The following is a 19,529-nucleotide window of genomic DNA, read 5'->3' as shown; positions in this document are numbered from 1 at the left end:
CTGTGGAGGGGGGGCATTGACATCCTATGAGGGCAAAGCCACGCCAGCCAAAATAATGGCCTGCCAAGAATTTTTATACATGACCTTAAACATGATGGCATATTAATTGTTTAATGATCTCAGGAATCACATCTGTATGGAAGCACCTGCTTTGAATATACTTATCTATTTATTCAAGTGTTTCCATTATTTTGGCAGTTACCTGTACTTTTACTATATACAGTATCTAAGATACCATAAATGAATTGAGCATATAAAGAGATACTATCTGTATCCACTCTCTCCTCCATTAGAAGGCAGCAGAACATATCAGTAGACCTGACACAGCTCTGCTCTACCTAACCTGCCCTTTGACCTCTAACCAGCACCACACGCTGACCCTAACCCTCGTCTGTCTCCTCTCTCCTTTCCTTCTCTAGCTGCAGGAGGGGCATGAGAAAGTAGCAGAACAGATCTGTAGAGACCTGACCCAACTCTGCTCCCAACTGTCGGCCCTGTGGACACGCTTCCTGGAGGCTGCCGTTCCCAACACACATATCCTGTCCCACCTGGCCCAGGAACACCACACGCTCAGGGTGAGCCCTAACCCCTGACCTCCAACCCCTGCCCTCCTCAGGAACATCACACACCCCCCATACATTCTATCTAATCTATTTTAAAGCCGAGGTCTTGAACTCTCCAAAGCCCACTATTCACTATTTCTTCTCCACAGTGGAACTCTAGAGCACTGTCAGAGTGACCATCGGGTTCTTGGTCACCTCCCTGACCAAGGGCCTTCTCCCCCAATTGCGGGCGGCCAGCTCTAGGAAGTGTCTTGGTGCTTCCAACCGTTTTCCATTTAAGAATAATGAAGGCCACTGTTCTTGGGGACCTTCAATGCTACGTAATTTTTTGGGTACCCTTTGCCAGATCTGTGCCTCGACACAATCCTGTCTCGGAGCTCTACGGCCTATGCCTTCGACATCGTGGCTTGGTTTTTGCTCTGACACGCACTGTCAACTGTGGGACCTAATCTAGACAGGTCTGTGCCTTTCCAAATCATGTCCAAACAACTTAATATACCACAGGTGGACTCCAATCACTTTGTAGAAACATCTGAAGGATGATCAATGGAAACAGGATGCTCCCGAGCACAATTTCGAGTCTCATAGCCAAGGGTCAGAATACTTATGTAAATAAGGTATTTATTTGTAAATTTTTTTACACATTTGCAAATATTTCTCAAAACCTTTTTTCTCTTTGTCATTATTAGGTATTGTGTGTAGATTGCTGAGGAACAAATAAATAATTGAATCCATTTTAGAATAAGGCTGTAACGTAACAAAATGTGGACAAAAGGAAGGGGTCTGAATACCTCCCGGATGCGCTGTACATACTTCATAGTAAAAGAGCAACTGTTTTGATGTTCACCTAATTAAAATGATCTGTAGGCTATAAACCGCACTGCTCATGGGATCACATACAGCCAAACTTGAAATGCATAGCCTATCTATTTAAATAGGCCCAGTTAAATTAGAGATGCGCATGGTGATGTGTCGTCTGGTACCATCAGTAATGTGAACCCATCACAGCTACGAAAGGTGGGGAATTTATTCTGCAATGGTTTTTTAAAAAATGACAGAAATAGGAAATGGATTCCTATGTCTAATTATTTTACATTCCAACTAAAGGAAATAGGCTACATCGTGTTATTATGATTATTTGATCAATAAGCCTGTCATCATATCCCCCACAAAATACCTGCTTGCAATACAATACTTCAACCACTATAAGATGTACGTACGCATGGTCTGAAGTTTGCGTGGAGGAAAGGAAATTGTCACGTTAAGTTACATTTTTATAAACGCTAACTTTTGCTGGAAAACCGGCACAAGCACACTTTGGGATATATTTTCTAAGTACGCACGATTTATCAATGAGACCCCTTGTGACTGAGATACAGATATACACACACACACACACACACACACACACACACACACACACACACACACACACACACACACACACACACACACACACACACACACACACACACACACACACACACACTCACACACTCACACACTCACACACTCACATCCGTTAAACCTCCTATACTCCTTTGAGACCCCTCTTTCATAGTCACTAAGATCTCTTCTAGCCAAAATAATGGGCAACTGGGCATTTTCTAAGTATGATGTAACGTTAATTCGTAACTAACTCAGGACCCACCTGTGTAGAAACACCTGCTTTCAAAATACATCGTCCCGCTCATTTACTCAAGTGTTTCCTTTATTTTGGGAGTTACCTATATTTGAACCATTTTTACACTATTAACTTTTACACCATTTTGAAGATCAAATCTTTGCCTTTCATGCATACAGTACTAACTCTGTAGGTTTCTCAGTGAGAAAATGAAGGTGGTTCTCATTTGTATTTTGTGCTGGTGTCAGGTCAGGCGGTTTTCAGAGGCATACTTCTTCACAGAACACCCCAAAGAGACATCCCTGACATTTCAAGAGGACCTGTGAGTATTGGCATGATGTAGTTTTGTCACTCTGTTTTACACAAAATGTTATGTTCATGCTTCACCTGAGATTTCATTCTATGAATGGAGGAAATGTAAGTCCAATGTGTTCGAGTCGTTATGATAGATAGCAAAAAGTCATCTTCTTCTTCTTTCTCCTCTTAACATCGTCTTCTTCCTCTATCTTCTTTCTCCTGGTTGAAGGATCAACAGACACGGTCAGATAGCTGTGGAGGTGCGTAGCTCCAACTACCTGACCAGGATGCCACCGTTACCTGTAGAATGCCTGGACATTGACGGAGACTGGAACAGCCTGCCTATCATCTTCGAAGATAGATATGTAGAGTCTCCACGGACAGGTGAGTTGACTAAGTCCGGGATTTCATTCAGCAGCTTTGTACATTTAAAGACATTTTCCTCTACATTCGCAGAGATCATAATCGCTGATGGCTCAACAAGAATTCACCTTTAAGTAGTCCATAGGTTGTTAATCTGTTTTATTTTGAATACTGGCCTGAGTCTGCTTTTATTTGTGCTAACAATACTCTTTTATCTGTTTCAGATTCCTACTTTTCAGGTAGTGTAGATAAGCATAATTCAAACATCTAGTATTAGCGTAAGACCTAACATTTTTATCCATCTTTCCTTCTAGATTGGGGATCATATATACCAACACCTATGTCCACCAGTGAGCAGGCCATCCCCGACCTTCCTGTCACTGATGCCAACAATAGCCCTCCTCCCCTGGACCAGCTCACCAGCTCACCAGCAATACCAACCCAGGAACCTAAAGACAGTGAGGACTGCATGGACCTGTCTACACACGGGTCTCTCATAGGAGTGCAGAGCATTATTACTGACAAGATAGGAGAGACATCAGACCCGGACAAGGCAGACCCAGACCAGGGAGAACCAGACCAGGGAGAACCAGACCAGGGAGAACCAGTCCAGCCAGGGGATCCAGAGGAGCAGGCCAAGGCAGAGGATAAATCAGAGGAGAGCCCTGGTTTAGGCCTGAGAATAATCAGAGTCAGGCCCACTGATGTGGATCCATTCAGAGGAGAGGCAGTGCTAATGATCTCCTCCAACCACAAACAGTGTACGGACCCACAACATACCTCTAACCGTGAAGACACGACTTGGAAAGACTTGGAGAACCACCAGGACATCATCACACAGAGATACCAGAACATTATCAGTACAGGAATTGACTTGGATGTAGAAGAGAATGACATTGCTATGGACGACGACAGCAAGTATGTTCCTCTGAGCCGTCTAACCACTTACCCCCAGGCTGCACTCAAAGATCATCCTCTCACGCACCCTCTACCTACGGACCTGAGGAGAGAGCTGGCCCACCGAGGGGTGGTGGGGGTGGGGGGCCCAAAGATAATGAACCGCTCCCCCTCCATCATCTCTGACTCAGGCATCGAGAGTGAGCCAAGCTCAATGGCCTGGCTCCTGGACGCTCACCGGACTGGAGGAGGGCGCCCTCTGGAGGAGATAATGGTACTGCAGCGCCTGGAGAGGAGACACCCAGCCCACCGCAGCTCCCTGGAGGGCCTGCAGACAGAGAGTGGAGCCAGTGGGGGCAGCCTGCCCGGCGGAGGGGGTGGCAGTATGGGTATCCAGGCCTCCCTCACCTCCATCTCGTCCCTGCCCTACGAGGACGACGAGGAACAGAGGTACCAGCAACAGCTCAGTAAACTGACCAAGTCGGTCTCAGCTCCTCAGATCTCCAGCCCTGAGGACACAGAAGAGGACCAGGGAGGAGCGGAGGCGGAGGTAGACACGGAGAGCGAGGGGACCAGCGGGTACCAGGACCAGGAGGTGGGATGCTTCTCCATCTCCACTGCTCCCACCCATGTAATGACTGAGGACTTGATTAGACACCAGGAGTCCTTATCCGGGGGAAACTACTCCTCTCTAGAGGACATCCAAGAGGGAGAGCTGCCTGAGGTTGGTCTGTTGGACTGGGTAGCTGCGCCCTCACCACCCCAGCATGTGACCAGAGCTCATATAGAGAGTTGTCATGTTCTTAAAGAAACTCTTAGATCTAATGATTCTGCTTTGCCAGTGGCCCTGTCAGACACTCAGGACATGAAAGCAGTGTTAAGTGGCATTAGTCGAGTACCGGAAGTCTTGCTGTTCCAACAGTATGTTGAATGCCATGATGATGTGAAGGATCCAGCTGTAGTCAGTCAGATGGAGGATAAGAAACATCACAGAGGAGATAGCCGTGGTGTCCCAAACTCAGTGGCCTCAGGTCCCTGTGAAGTAGACTTCGCCCCCTGTAGCTGTGAGACAAAACCCTGTGAACATGACAGCGGTGTGCTGGTGGATGATGTGGAGGATAATCCAGTCAGGAATGACTGTCAGAGTCTCCATCAGATTGGGTTGAATGACCTTGTTGACCAGGACCTACTGGATCATCATCATACTCCCTGCCAGAGCCTCCATCGGGTCGGGCTGCGTGACCTAGTGGTGGTCTCACAGAGGAAGAGCCTCCATGACCCCAGGCCTATCCCCTCTATCCCCAACCACACAGAGAGACCCATCCACCTCATAGGCCTTACTGTCAATGATAGGGCCAGGTCTGATGACCTCATAGGGCTCCCGGCCAACGAGCGAGAGCAGCTGGATCTCACCAGTCAGACCAAGCCGGCTAAGATTCCCAGTAGCTCGGAGTCAGGGTCAGGCTCGGGGTCAACCTCAGGGTCAGGCCTGTCCTTTATGAACAGGAAGGTGGTGGAGGTGGTGAATATGTCTGTGTCCTGCGCTCCGACCTGTCTTCCCTTCTCCTCCGTCCTCCGGGACTCACCGTCCATTAGCGGCATCTCCACTCGACAAGCCGCATCCCCCATTACCCATCAGCCCCTGGGGTCCTTCGGCATCATCTCCTCATCCTCGTCCAACTCCCTGGGGCCAGACGACGACACAAACGAGAGGATGCTGCAGTGAGTTGTTTTGTCTTTCTAGTCTTTGAATGAGACGGAAGTCAGATGTTTGCTCTTTGACCTCTTTGATGATGAGTTCTTGTGAGTGTGTGATTTCCCATAATGATGCTGTTGTTATTTCCAACAATGGTTCCACCTCTGACCATCACTTGTCCCTTCTGCCCACACTGTTTTCCAGTTTCTACAGGTCCAAAGAGGATCTGATGAAAGACCTGGTGTTCCAGGCAACCCTGTACAGTGACCTCCCTCACCTGGCCTCCGACCTGCCCTACTTCCCCCCTGAGGAGGAGGATGAGGAGTTTGAGGATGGCATACACCTGGTTGTCTGTGTCCACGGCCTTGATGGTGAGACAATCAATCAATCAAGCAATCAATTAAATCAACCAATCACCTGATCCACCTGATTGTATATGTCCATGGCCTGGATGGTAAAACAGCATACAATGTTGTCCAATGCTAGGACAATGCAACTTTAATCAAAACAACAGAACAGTCCAGAATATCGTTTGAGTCCCCCCTCTATGCTTACATACAGATCAGGGGCCAGCAGTTTGAAGGTGTATTGTTTTATTGTGTCCTCCTAGGGAACAGTGCAGACCTTCGCCTGGTGAAGACCTTCATAGAGCTGGGTTTACCAGGGTCCAGACTGGACTTCCTCATGTCTGAGAGGAACCAGGTAAAATACAGAATATTCTGTCTGCACATTAATACAATAAATATAGATTTTTGTAAATCGATAATCCTGTGAATATGCTTTATATTGTAGCTACTTTATACCAGAGTACCCTTGTTAAAGAGGTATTTGTATCTATAGGATTTCCTGGTTAAATAAATGTAAAAATATGTTGGTTGTTTCCTCTCACTTGGCTGCAGACTGACACGTTTGCAGATTTTGACACCATGACGGACAGGCTAATAGACGAGATCATCCAACACATTCAGCTGTACAACCTCACCGTCGGACGGATAAGGTCAGTATCCTAACCACTACACAACATTAAGGTCAAGTCTCCTAACCACCACACAACCTTAAGGTCAGTTGTAACTATCACACATTTATTTTGTGAGATAGAAAAATAGAACTTCTACAATCAAGACAGGATAACCATATTATTTTTTGTAGTACATTTTTTCTCAACTTGTTTTTTTATTACTTTCTAGCACTTCAAGCTATATCGCTAGCTAACTGCCAGCTAACTGCCAGTGGCAAGTGGCCTAGTGGTTAGAGTGTTGGACCAGTAACCAAAAGGTTGCTGGATCGAATCCCTGAACTGAATAGGTAAAAATCTGTCGTTCTGCCCCTGAGCAAGGCAGTTAACCCACTGTTCCCGGGGTGCCGTGGATGTCTGTTATGACAGCCCCCTGCACCGCTCTGATCCAGAGGGGTTTAGTTGAATGCATTCAGTTGTACAACAATGTATCCCATTTCAGTCGTAGCCATGGATTGTGCATCTTCTGTTGTTTGGCTAAGTCACTAGCTGGTAACAAGGGCAGATGAAAGCAACATCCACCTCCACAAATTGTTTGCATTGATAACCATACTGAATGAAGCTGTTAAGGGACCTCACGGTCACCCTTAACTTATTCACCTAATTTCATGGGGGAATTCACATTAAAATGTTTTGTGCAACTGACTTAAAGTTAAGGAAACTAAGGAAAGAGATGAGGGGGAAATGAACTTAAGGTGTTTTATCCTTTTACGGCTGCTGTCCCTGTACAGGGATCAAAATCAGCGGAGATTTCAGAGCGCCAACAAATAGTACTCGATACAACTCAAACTTTCATTAGAACTCACATGCAGGGCACTCAATTAAAGCTACACTCGTTGTGAATCTAGCCAACATGTCAGATTTGTAAAATGCTTTTCGGCGAAAGCATGAGAAGCTATTATCTGATAGCATGCACCCCCCGGAATACACAAAGGGGACGTAAACAGAATAATTAGCGTAGCCGGCTCTACACAAAACGCAGAAATAAAATATAAAACATTCATTACCTTTGACGAGCTTCTTTGTTGGCACTCCTATATGTCCCATAAACATCACAATTGGGTATTTTTTTCGATTAAATCCGTCCATGTATACCCAAAATGTCCATTTATGAAGCCCGTCTGATCCAGGAAAAAGCACGTTTCCAAAACGCAACGTCATTTTTTTAAATTAAAAAAGTTACCTATAAACTTTGACAAAACACTTCAAACTACTTTTGTAAATCAACTTTAGGTATTAGTAAACGTTAATAATCGATCAGATTGATCACGGGGCGATCTGTATTCGATAGCAGCAAGTCTTGAAATCATCGTCCATATTCTACCTTTCATAACTGTCAGGGTTTACCAGAATTGGACCCAGAAGCAGACCAGGACAAGGTGAGTATAAAGATGGTGAGTATTTATTAATCAATGAGAACGTGGAGGTAGATAGTTCCGGGTGGAGGAGAGGGCAGCGGAGGTGGGTTGATGGGAGTGGATAGGCTGATCCAATGGATAACAACACACTGGTGACGAGCAGACAGGGATGGGGTATGACAGGGATGGGGTATGACAGGGATGGGGTATGGGTTCTGGGTGGAGGAGAGGGCAGGGATGGGGTATGGGTCCCGGGTGGAGGAGAGGGCAGCGGAGGTGGGTTGATGGGAGTGGATAGGCTGATCCAATGGATAACAACACACTGGCGATGAGCAGACAGGGATGGGGTATGTCAGGGATGGGGTATGGGTTCCGGGTGGAGGAGCGGGCAGCGGAGGTGGGTTGATGGGAGTGGATAGGCTGATCCAATGGATAACAACACACTGGCGATGACAGGGATGGGGTATGACAGGGATGGGGTATGGGTTCTGGGTGGAGGAGAGGGCAGCGGAGGTGGGTTGATGGGAGTGGATAGGCTGATCCAATGGATAACAACACACTGGTGACGAGCAGACAGGGATGGGGTATGACAGGGATGGGGTATGGGTTCTGGGTGGAGGAGAGGGCAGCGGAGGTGGGTTGATGGGAGTGGATAGGCTGATCCAATGGATAACAACACACTGGTGACGAGCAGACAGGGATGGGGTATGTCAGGGATGGGGTATGACAGGGATGGGGTATGACAGGGATGGGGTATGACAGGGATGGGGTATGGGTTCAGGGTGGAGGAGCAGACAGGGATGGGGTATGTCAGGGATGGGGTATGTCAGGGATGGGGTATGTCAGGGATGGGGTATGTCAGGGATGGGGTATGGGTTCAGGGTGGAGGAGCAGACAGGGATGGGGTATGTCAGGGATGGGGTATGACAGGGATGGGGTATGTCAGGGATGGGGTATGTCAGGGATGGGGTATGTCAGGGATGGGGTATGTCAGGGATGGGGTATGTCAGGGATGGGGTATGACAGGGATGGGGTATGACAGGGATGGGGTATGACAGGGATGGGGTATGTCAGGGATGGGGTATGTCAGGGATGGGGTATGTCAGGGATGGGGTATGTCAGGGATGGGGTATGACAGGGATGGGGTATGACAGGGATGGGGTATGACAGGGATGGGGTATGTCAGGGATGGGGTATGACAGGGATGGGGTATGACAGGGATGGGGTATGACAGGGATGGGGTATGACAGGGATGGGGTATGACAGGGATGGGGTATGACAGGGATGGGGTATGACAGGGATGGGGTATGACAGGGATGGGGTATGACAGGGATGGGGTATGACAGGGATGGGGTATGACAGGGATGGGGTATGACAGGGATGGGGTATGACAGGGATGGGGTATGACAGGGATGGGGTATGACAGGGATGGGGTATGACAGGGATGGGGTATGACAGGGATGGGGTATGACAGGGATGGGGTATGTCAGGGATGGGGTATGTCAGGGATGGGGTATGACAGGGATGGGGTATGACAGGGATGGGGTATGTCAGGGATGGGGTATGTCAGGGATGGGGTATGTCAGGGATGGGGTATGACAGGGATGGGGATGGGGTATGACAGGGATGGGGTATGTCAGGGATGGGGTATGTCAGGGATGGGGTATGTCAGGGATGGGGTATGACAGGGATGGGGTATGTCAGGGATGGGGTATGTCAGGGATGGGGTATGACAGGGATGGGGTATGTCAGGGATGGGGTATGACAGGGATGGGGTATGACAGGGATGGGGTATGTCAGGGATGGGGTATGTCAGGGATGGGGTATGACAGGGATGGGGTATGACAGGGATGGGGTATGTCAGGGATGGGGTATGTCAGGGATGGGGTATGACAGGGATGGGGTATGTCAGGGATGGGGTATGACAGGGATGGGGTATGGGGATGGGGGATGGGTTCCGGGTGAATGGCTGTAGACAAAACAAACGGCGGTAAGTTAAAGCCAAAGCAAGACGTACAAAACAATAAAACAAACTCTATAAACTGGAGGCTGGTTCGTGGGCACAACATACTGTTCATGGCTAACGATCCGGCAGGGAATGGATGTCAGGTCAGAGCCTTTGAAGGGGAGAGGTGATGATCAGGACAGGTGTGCAGATTACTGATGGGATACAGGTGCGGGTGAACATCGATCTCCCAACAAGCTAATTCGCCCGGCAACCAGACAGGGTGCGTTCCAGGACACCGGAAACACACTCCAGGACAGAAACACAGGCAAACACAGACACAGGAAGCGGGATTCGTGACAATAACTTCCTTCGGTGGACCCGAAGACAGGAAGTGCCTATTTGTCATCCCACCAAGGATAAACTACAACTGAATTGCCAGTACTGGCGACATTGTGTGGAAGCTGTAGGCATTGTAAACTGGGCGCGATCTATTTTCCCTGGCCATAGACAATACATTGACTGGCGGAGGGATATTTGTTTTTGTTTTTTTGTGAACAGTTTTCCTTGGGATTTTGCCTGCTACACACGTTCTGTTATAGTCACAGACATGATTTAACCAGTTTTAGAGACTTCAGAGTGTTTTCTATCCACACATACTAATCATATGCATATACTATATTCCTGGCATGAGTAGCAGGACGTTGAAATTTTGTGCGATTTTTAACAAAAAGCTGAAAACATTCGCAGCCTCCCTAATTTATGCAACTGGGCCCATTGCCTTAACTACCACACAACAATTAATGCAGTTCCAACTGCCACACAACATTAAAAGGTCTGTGTCCTAATCCTCACACAACATTAAGGTCCGTTCTAACTACCACACAACATTAATGTCAGTGTCCTAACCACAACACAACATTATGGTCCGTTCTACCTACCACACAACATTAATGTTAGTATTCTAACTACCACATAACATAAAGACACAGGTACAGTAATAGGAGGCAATGGAGAAACAAAACAGCCCAATAGCCACTAGATGGCAGCATATGAAAACATTATGATATTCACTGGGAATTGCATTCAAGTGCATCCTCCTCACGTCCTCTCTCCTCGTCACCTTCTTAAAACCCATTGTATGAGAAAGGCAGAGGTTCCTACTCCTCCAATTAGTTTTGAGAAGGAGACGAGGAGAAAGCACACTAGGAGTATGCGTCCTCTCTCCTCTGTCTTCTCGCGCCTCCTTTTGAAATAGGTCAAAGGAGAGTCTGCGAGGAAAGGGAACGTGGATGAAATGAGACGGCCGTCATTAGGCAAATGATGTTTACAGGGGTGGATCCCCAAATAAATGTGTAAAGTGATCAAACAAATGAAGTTAGTTGTGCAAGACATGTTATAGATGACAAAATGAGTTGTTTTTAAACATGTGCATGTTTCTTTGTCCTCTGACATGAAAGCTGATTCAAAGGGGTTGTGGCAGATTTAAATGCTCTTCCACCTTAGGATAGACATGAGTATCCTCGATGAGAAGTGGAGGACACTTTTGTTTGCCGACTAATGAATTGACACACTCCTCGACCACTTATCGGTTTCCGGGGCACGGAGGAGAGGACAGAGTACGGCCTTTTGCCCAAATGAGAAAACCCCCCTATCTCAGTTCAATCCTCAACCCTATCAAACTGATTGCCAGTTAGAGCAGAGGAGGCTGGTGGGAGGAGCAATAGGAGTATGGGCTCATTGTAATGGCTGCAATGGAAGAAATGGAACGGGGTCAACCGGTTTCCATATGTTTAATGTATTTCATATCGTTCTATTTCTTCACATTCCAGCCATTACATAGAGCCCGTCCTCCTATAGCTCCTCCCACCAGCCCCCTCTGAGTTAGAGAAGGTTTTAATAACCGAGTAATGGGGGATATTCCCATGCACTTTCAACCACTTAGCATTGTCTTTGATGTGAAGAACTGAAACATATTTCTCTCCACAGCAGAACACTAATGGATCCAAATCAAGTACAGTGATTCATCATGTACAATAATTGCCCTAAATATGCCAATTTTCCTATCTGAGTTTCCATGTGTGCTATTTAAGTATGCATTCTTTTCAACATAGTTTATACTCTGGAGAAATGTGACTAAAGACATGGAGTGCCACAGTAGCAGCTGTCTCTCTCCTCATCGCCTCCACTATATTTAGTGTTCGAGGAAACAGATGAGGTGGTTTGTAGCTGGTGTTAAGGGATGCTGCCCAGTACTGTGATGACGGTGATACTACTGTAATTAGCAGATGAGAACTTAACATCTAAGGAAATCTAACGCCCCGTGGACTACTGGGGTAAAGCAGCTAATTACTATCTTAGCCATTAAGACGTCAAGACGTTACCTTGCTTTGGAGGACGCTTATTTGGACATTAATCATCTCTATGGAGTTAAAAACATAAAGATCTATTTTCTTGACAAAACTCAAGGGGCTAGATTGGGATGAGCTACCCTCGTCCTGAACACGTTATACTGATAGAGTAAATTGGAGGCACTTCTTGCTGTGCAAAGTTTCTATTCTATAATAAGAAACTGTGCAGTCAGTCTTGGCAGTCTTTTCATTTGATCATTCTTTAGGTCTAACGAGACCTGGGCAGCAGCAGAGTAATGTATTGATCTCTTCTGTTTGTCTGTTTTGTTTCTGTTCTGTTTGTCGGTTCTGTTTGTCTCCTTTTTCCGACCCTCAGTTTCATCGGTCACTCTTTGGGGAACGTGATTATCCGGTCGGTGCTGACAAGGCCTCGGTTCCGCTGCTACCTGGTCAAGTTGCACACCTTCCTGTCTCTGTCCGGACCACACCTGGGAACGCTGTACAACAACAGCACGCTGGTCAGCACAGGTGAGGTAGGGAGGGAGGTCGGGTCAGCATACTTACCTACTTACTTAGGTCTTTGTAATCCTTGCAAAACATACATACATGCATCGTTGACTTAGCATGGAGAATAGAAACAGTGCAGACTATATATACTGTATTACCCCAAAGACTGTTTCTGATTCTGGTTTTGTCTCCTCAGCAGCTTCCTACCAGTCTGTATTAATTGTACTGTATTTAGCTCTGCCCTGAGATCATCCCAGGGTTGTCTTCAATGGGGGATGTGTGTGTCTTATATTCAGATGGTTGAATCAGGTCTCTGGCTGTCTGTGGTTGTTTTAGATCTGTAGGTGATGTCTGTGGTTGTTTTAGATCTGTAGGTGATGTCTGTGGTTGTTTTAGATCTCTAGGTGATGTCTGTGGTTGTTTTCGGTCTGTAGGCGATGTCTGTGGTTGTTTTAGGTCTGTGGCTGATGTCTGTGGTTGTTACAGGTCTGTGGCTGACGTCTGTGGTTGTTTTAGGTCTGTGGCTGATGCAGAAGCTGAAGAAATCTGGATCGTTGCTGCAGCTCACCTGCAGAGATCACACCGATCCTCGGAAAACCTTCCTCTATCTTCTCAGTCAGAAACCAGGTAGGTATGGCTATAATGTAGGAGGAACTACATTGTAAGAGCATAATGAGCTCAAATATTCATTAAAATGTTGTTCATCTTGTCTTTTTTTTTCTCTTTTCCTTTCCATATGTCATTTGGCTAACACACAGACTCCACTAGCTAGCTAACTCTGTTCTGGGAAGCACCCCCACTGTGTGAGATGAACAAAGCATCCGTTTGTCAAAGACTCCAAGTACATAAGCCAGAAAAACACTTTTCTTCTTCGAGCTGTGCCGGGCTGACAAAATGATCCAAACCCTGTCATTTGAAACCCAGTAGTGCACTCTTTTAAGAGCACAGTGACAGGAGACACGAGAAATAACACAGCCTCATCAGTCGAGGGCTGTCAAACAATGATGATGGCACCAAGTAATATAGAAATATAACCCACAAACACTTTCTGTCTCTCTATTTCTGTCTCTCTGTCTACGCCCTCTGTTTGTCTGGTTTCTCAGGGCTCCAGTTCTTCAAGAATGTGGTGTTGGTGGCATCGCCTCAGGACCGATATGTTCCCTTCCACTCTGCAAGGATAGAGATGTGCAGGACTGCACTCAAAGACAGGACCACAGGTTAGCACCACTCACTGCAGCTCCTATGTTCCTATTAAAAAGACCAGATGCTTGCATTCTCCACCAAATACATCTAAGAATCATGGTTAGCATGGTAAACAATCGTCATCACGTACTGTACCTTTGTCTCTGTTGACGTGCGTATTTCTGTCTCCATATTCAAGGTCCAGTGTACACAGAGATGATCAACAACCTACTCCAGCCGTTGGTGGGGGCTAAGGACTGTTGTCTGATTCGCCAGAATGTGTTCCACGCCCTGCCCAACACCGCCAACACTCTGATTGGCCGAGCCGCTCACATCGCTGTGCTCGACTCTGAACTCTTCTTGGAGAAGTTCTTCCTGGTCGCAGGGCTCAACTACTTCAAATAGAACTTAAAACTACTTCAAATAGTACTTCAAACTACTTTAAAGGGATACGTCAGGATTTTCGACAATGAAGCCCTTTAGATATTTCCCCAGAGTTAGATGAATTTGTGGATTCCATTTTTAGGTCTCTGTGTGCAGTTTGAAGGAAGTTGCTAACTAGCAGGAGCACAATTGCAAACTAGCGTTAGGGCAATGACTGGAAGTATATGGAAACTGCTAGCCTGCTAGTTGATACAGCAGACTTCCAGTCAATGGGCTGACTCTAGTTAGCATTGGCTCGCGAAACTACCTCTGACTTCCTTCATACTGGATGCATTGACAAAAAAATTGTATCCACTAGTTCATCTGACTCTGGGGAAGTAAAGCAAATGCTTAATTGACAAAATCCTGAAGTATCCCTTTAAATAGAGGCTCAAATATTTAAAAAAGTAGAACCACTACTTCAAATTGAGCTGTAGCTCTAGAGAAACTGGCTCAGAGAGGCTCTAGGTGTATATGAAGATCTCTTTGTTGTGGTTAACAGGATAGGAGGATTTGGTGAGAGAAAGGGGGTTGCACCATGACTATGTACAGTGTATATTTAAAGTATGTATACCTATGTTACCCCTGTTGTCAAAGAGGTGGTCATAAGCTCTATACATCCCATCCATATTAACATCTGTATACAAGTATGTCAAGTGAAACAACTGACGTGGTGCATCGTGTGGCTCATACTGGTGTTGTATAGGCCTTATGAACACCTTCATCCCTTACCCCTTCATCCCTTACCCCTTCATCCCTTACCCCTTCATCTCAAAGTGTAGTCAGTATAATGTACAACTAATGTTCATCCCAAAGCGCTACCAAATCAAGAACATTTCATTTTGGTATGTATCCTGACCTGAAGTGGCTAGTCTGAATGAATCACTGGACGAAGGATCTACGAATAACTGGACGAAGGATCTACGAATCACTGGACGAAGGATCTACGAATCACTGGACGAAGGATCTACGAATCACTGGACGAAGGATCTACGAATCACTGGACGAAGGATCTACGAATCACTGGACGAAGGATCTACGAATCACTGGACGAAGGATCTACGAATCACTGGACGAAGGATCTACGAATCACTGGACGAAGGATCTACGAATCACTGGACGAAGGATCTACGAATCACTGGACGAAGGATCTACGAATCACTGGACGAATGATCTACGAATCACTGGACGAAGGATCTACGAATCACTGGACGAAGGAGTACATGTATGCATTTGTTTAAAAAACGAAGGAGATAGTTGTTTGGAATTTAACTCCGTAATTGTAAATGTTATAATAGACGTATCAAACTCCACATAGAACTGTGGTGATGTTATATTGTACAAACGTTTCTTTTTAAGAAAATTATTTATATATCATTTTAAATTATGTATTTTAAATTATACCATATCCATACGTTTGTCAGACTATGACCATTGTGTTGTGGATTTTATATCATACAATTTCAACACATAACATGAAGGCCAAATCAAGAGGTGAACCTTCTATACATACAATGCCAGAAAAAGGTGGTCTATATATTTATTGTATACGTTTATATACAGTATATTACATATCTAAAAAAGTGTATGTTTGTTGAAAGCATTTGTGTGTCCATCAAACTGCTGAGTTGAGTTGAAGGCTTATCAACCTTGTAATGCCTTTGTGTTCTTTAAAATAAGGTATATCCCAACTTCCTTCATAAGCTATTATGTACCTTCTACCGACTGTAGTGATCCTATTGAGATATGAGTATTACTACTACTACTACTACTGCGATATGAGTATTACTATACTGAGATATGAGTATTACTACTACTACTACTGAGATATGAGTATTACTATACTGAGATATGAGTATTACTGTGACTGAGTCCATTGTGTAATTTATCTTGGTTGATTAATATTTGAAATAGATTTGAAGTATGAATCACTATGGCTCATATCCCTTGGAAATGACCTATAGATCTCTCTCTGATTTCTCATACTGTACGTGCGCTGCTTTTAGAGTTAGATTTTGTATGCATTGAACCTTTAATGTCGCTACCTTGTCTGTGCCAGGAACAGTATAAAAAGGAGGGAGTCACCCTGCATCCCAGAACAGTGTCTCTACTATGGGCACTTACTAGTAGGTACTATGCTTCTGTCCATCGAGATTAAATGAATGTTTACATTTTCATATACCGACACAGACCTGTAGTTATTCTTTGCACTGGTTTGACTGACAAGTACACTTCATGCTGGACGTTTACAGCAAGTAGACCTACAGATACACTTGCTTGACGAAGTCCTTGCACTCCAACATTGTCCTTCGTGTATGGCTGTTTCAATTGATATTGTACATACTCCGTTCTCCGCTCGCGGGTCAGCTTTCAAAGATGTGCCCATGCAGCTAGCGGCAAGCGACAAAGCTTGACCTTACTCGTCTCCTATTGTAATGTCCCATCTCCTGGTGCTCTGCTGTCACTGTCATTAAAGCCCTTTCCTAGTGTCCTTGCAGTGCAAAAGGTGACATCTCCAAGTCGTCTCTGCTCTGTTTGCTGCAGTGCTGACTGGTAAGCAGAGTGTCACTGGGATTGACTTTAATTAAATGGCTTCCGTTAAGACGTACGCACACACACACACACACACACACACACACACACACACACACACACACACACACACACACACACACACACACACACACACACACACACACACACACACACACACACACAGCAATAGAAAGGGGGCTGGGTTGTTCCCGTCAGGACAATGAGGGAATGGCTGGTTGCGAAACCTCTACAGAAGCTGTGTCAGCAGTCTGGTAGAGCTAGCAGGCTTCATGCAGAATTTCCTTCTGACATCCCTCTTGCCTGTTTGCTTTTACCCCCAAAAGGGACATGATCTGTTTGTCTAAAGGGCCATGATCTGTTTGTCCAAAGGGCGACGATCTGTTTGTCCAAAAGGCCACGATCTGTTTGTCCAAAAGGCCATGAACTGTTTGTCCAAAGGGCCATGATCTGTTTGTCCAAAGGGCCATGATCTGTTTGTCCAAAAGACCATGATCTGTTTGTCCAAAAGACCATGAACTGTTTGTCCAAAGGGCCATGATCTGTTTGTCCAAAGGGCCATGATCTGTTTGTCCAAAGGGCCATGAACTGTTTGTCCAAAGGGCCATGATCTGTTTGTCCAAAGGGCCATGATCTGTTTGTCTAAAGGGCCATGGTCTGTTTGTCCAAAAGACCATGAACTGTTTGTCCAAAGGGCCATGAACTGTTTGTCCAAAGGGCCATGATCTGTTTGTCCAAAGGGCCATGATCTGTTTGTCCAAAGGGCCATGATCTGTTTGTCCAAAGGGCCATGATCTGTTTGTCCAAAGGGCCATGATCTGATTGTCCAAAAGGCCACGATCTGTTTGTCCAAAGGGCCACGATCTGTTTGTCCAAAGGGCCACGATCTGTTTGTCCAAAGGGCCACATATTTCGTGAATTTAAGATTTGAGTTTTCATGCTCTCCAAGGGCAGGTGTGGATTGGGATTTTAATATTCATGCTTTACAGGTTGTGTGGTTTAATTCATTGACATGTCATACTAGTTTTTTTGTGAGCTTCTGTGTTTTCCCTGAAGGTACATAATACAGTAGCTGTAGGCCTACATGGACTTTATGCCTTATGTTGCTTTGGTTTAGCAAAACATTCTGATGGGAAAAAACATGCCTGCTTCACACAGTCAGAGAGGGCTGCTGTTCTGGTGCTGTTATGAAGACAAACACTTCCCATTTCAAATGATTTAAAACATTCATATTTTCCTACAGAAGACATGACTTACCTCTGTCCAGCAAAGCAACCCCTGATATGTTGACTTTTTCTATTTTATTTGATTATTATTTGTCATTGGGAGAGTGAATCGTCCTTTGTTACACTGTGTCACAGTGTTACACTGTGTTACACTGTGTCACAGGAGGTTGGTGGCACTTTAATTGGGGAGGACGGGCTCATAGTAACGGCTGGAATGGCATGCATGGTATGGTATCGAGCACCATTCCGTTCACTCCATTCCAGCTAAAATGATTTGTCGTCGTCCTCTCAGCAGCCTCCTGTAATGTGTGTGTGTGTGTGTGTGTGTGTGTGTGTGTGTGTGTGTGTGTGTGTGTGTGTGTGTGTGTGTGTGTGTGTGTGTGTGTGTGTGTGTGTGTGTGTGTGTGTGTGTGTGTGTGTGTACGCGCGTGTGTCCTCTATGTGTGCTTTTGCATAAAATGCTCCAAGGCAGCTTTGTGACATGTTTGTGTAGTGGTTTTATTTGTTATCATCGTCTGTCTGCTGAGGATTATGACCCATTTCCAGCTGTTTGGTGTGAATGTTCCATAAAAACATTTGACTTGTGAGTGACATTGTATTTATTTATTTAATCAAGTATTTTCTTTTTTGCTAACAATATAATAGAACTTAATCTGTGCCAATAATACTAATCTAATATTTTTCTAAGTTTGCTTACTGTATGTGTTCCTTAGTAGCTTGTGCCCATGTAAAAAATATACATACATATATTTCAGAACATTATGATAAACAATATCAACATTATATTATAATAAAAAAAGTATGTTTCTTTATGCAATTGTGGAGCTTGCCTTCTTTGTTCTCAGCTAAAGAAACCCATTGTAAATGCAATATGTCTGTATTAAGCTTAGTACAGGTGACTACAACCATCAGAGAACAAAGCCTTATAGCATAAAGGGTGAAGGATGGGACTAAAAACAAACAAAAAGATAACTATTGTAAAATATACTGTCTGTAAAAACAAATATAGTACTGTATAAGTTGGAAGTAGAAGCCTAAGTGTTGTCGTTCATTAGTTTACTCCAATTAGGGGAGGGTTTCAGGGTTAGGGGAAAATAATAAAGGAAAATATATGTATTTGATATATATATTTACAAAAATCATGGGGGATTGGAAATTATGCAGACAATTACATTGATGGTAGTCACAATCTACCTTCAATATTATAGCTGATCTACCCCCTAAAAAAAGGCTAGTACCATATGGTTGTGCAGTTTAATAGGACTGTATCCCACAAAATACTCCTTAACTGAACCCTCTGAAAACCATGCATTTTCTGTATGATATTTACTAACCTTACCAGTACATAAAAAACTATGATCTCACTCATCTTTCTAATATTATGTTGCACAGTACAGTACAATATAACACAAGTTTCATTACTGTAACGTACAGTTGAATTAGGAAGTTTACATGCACTTAGGTTGGAGTTATTAAACCACATTTTTCAATCACACCACAAATTTTGTGTTAACAGATTATAGTTTTGG

General features: G+C 44.9%; 1 protein-coding gene across 1 annotated transcript in view; it reads left to right on the top strand.

Annotated features, from left to right (window-relative positions):
- The window catches only part of LOC118399464 (protein FAM135B-like), a 60,558-nt gene extending 41,741 nt beyond the window's left edge, over nt 1-18,817 (top strand). Inside the window, exons 10-20 of the mRNA XM_052472159.1 lie at nt 420-575; nt 2,436-2,509; nt 2,714-2,868; nt 3,162-5,466; nt 5,645-5,811; nt 6,051-6,142; nt 6,340-6,437; nt 12,486-12,637; nt 13,133-13,243; nt 13,720-13,833; nt 13,998-18,817. Of these exons, the coding sequence (XP_052328119.1) occupies nt 420-575; nt 2,436-2,509; nt 2,714-2,868; nt 3,162-5,466; nt 5,645-5,811; nt 6,051-6,142; nt 6,340-6,437; nt 12,486-12,637; nt 13,133-13,243; nt 13,720-13,833; nt 13,998-14,203 (3,630 nt within the window). The 3' untranslated portion in view covers nt 14,204-18,817. The remainder of the gene's footprint in view (nt 1-419; nt 576-2,435; nt 2,510-2,713; nt 2,869-3,161; nt 5,467-5,644; nt 5,812-6,050; nt 6,143-6,339; nt 6,438-12,485; nt 12,638-13,132; nt 13,244-13,719; nt 13,834-13,997) is intronic.
- The last annotated feature ends 712 nt before the right edge of the window (nt 18,818-19,529 follow it).

The sequence above is a fragment of the Oncorhynchus keta genome, chromosome 20, assembly GCF_023373465.1.
Source record: "Oncorhynchus keta strain PuntledgeMale-10-30-2019 chromosome 20, Oket_V2, whole genome shotgun sequence".
Classification (NCBI taxonomy): domain Eukaryota; kingdom Metazoa; phylum Chordata; class Actinopteri; order Salmoniformes; family Salmonidae; genus Oncorhynchus; species Oncorhynchus keta.
The sequence above is the reverse complement of the archived record's forward strand: the minus strand, read 5'-3'. Positions and strand labels throughout refer to the sequence as shown.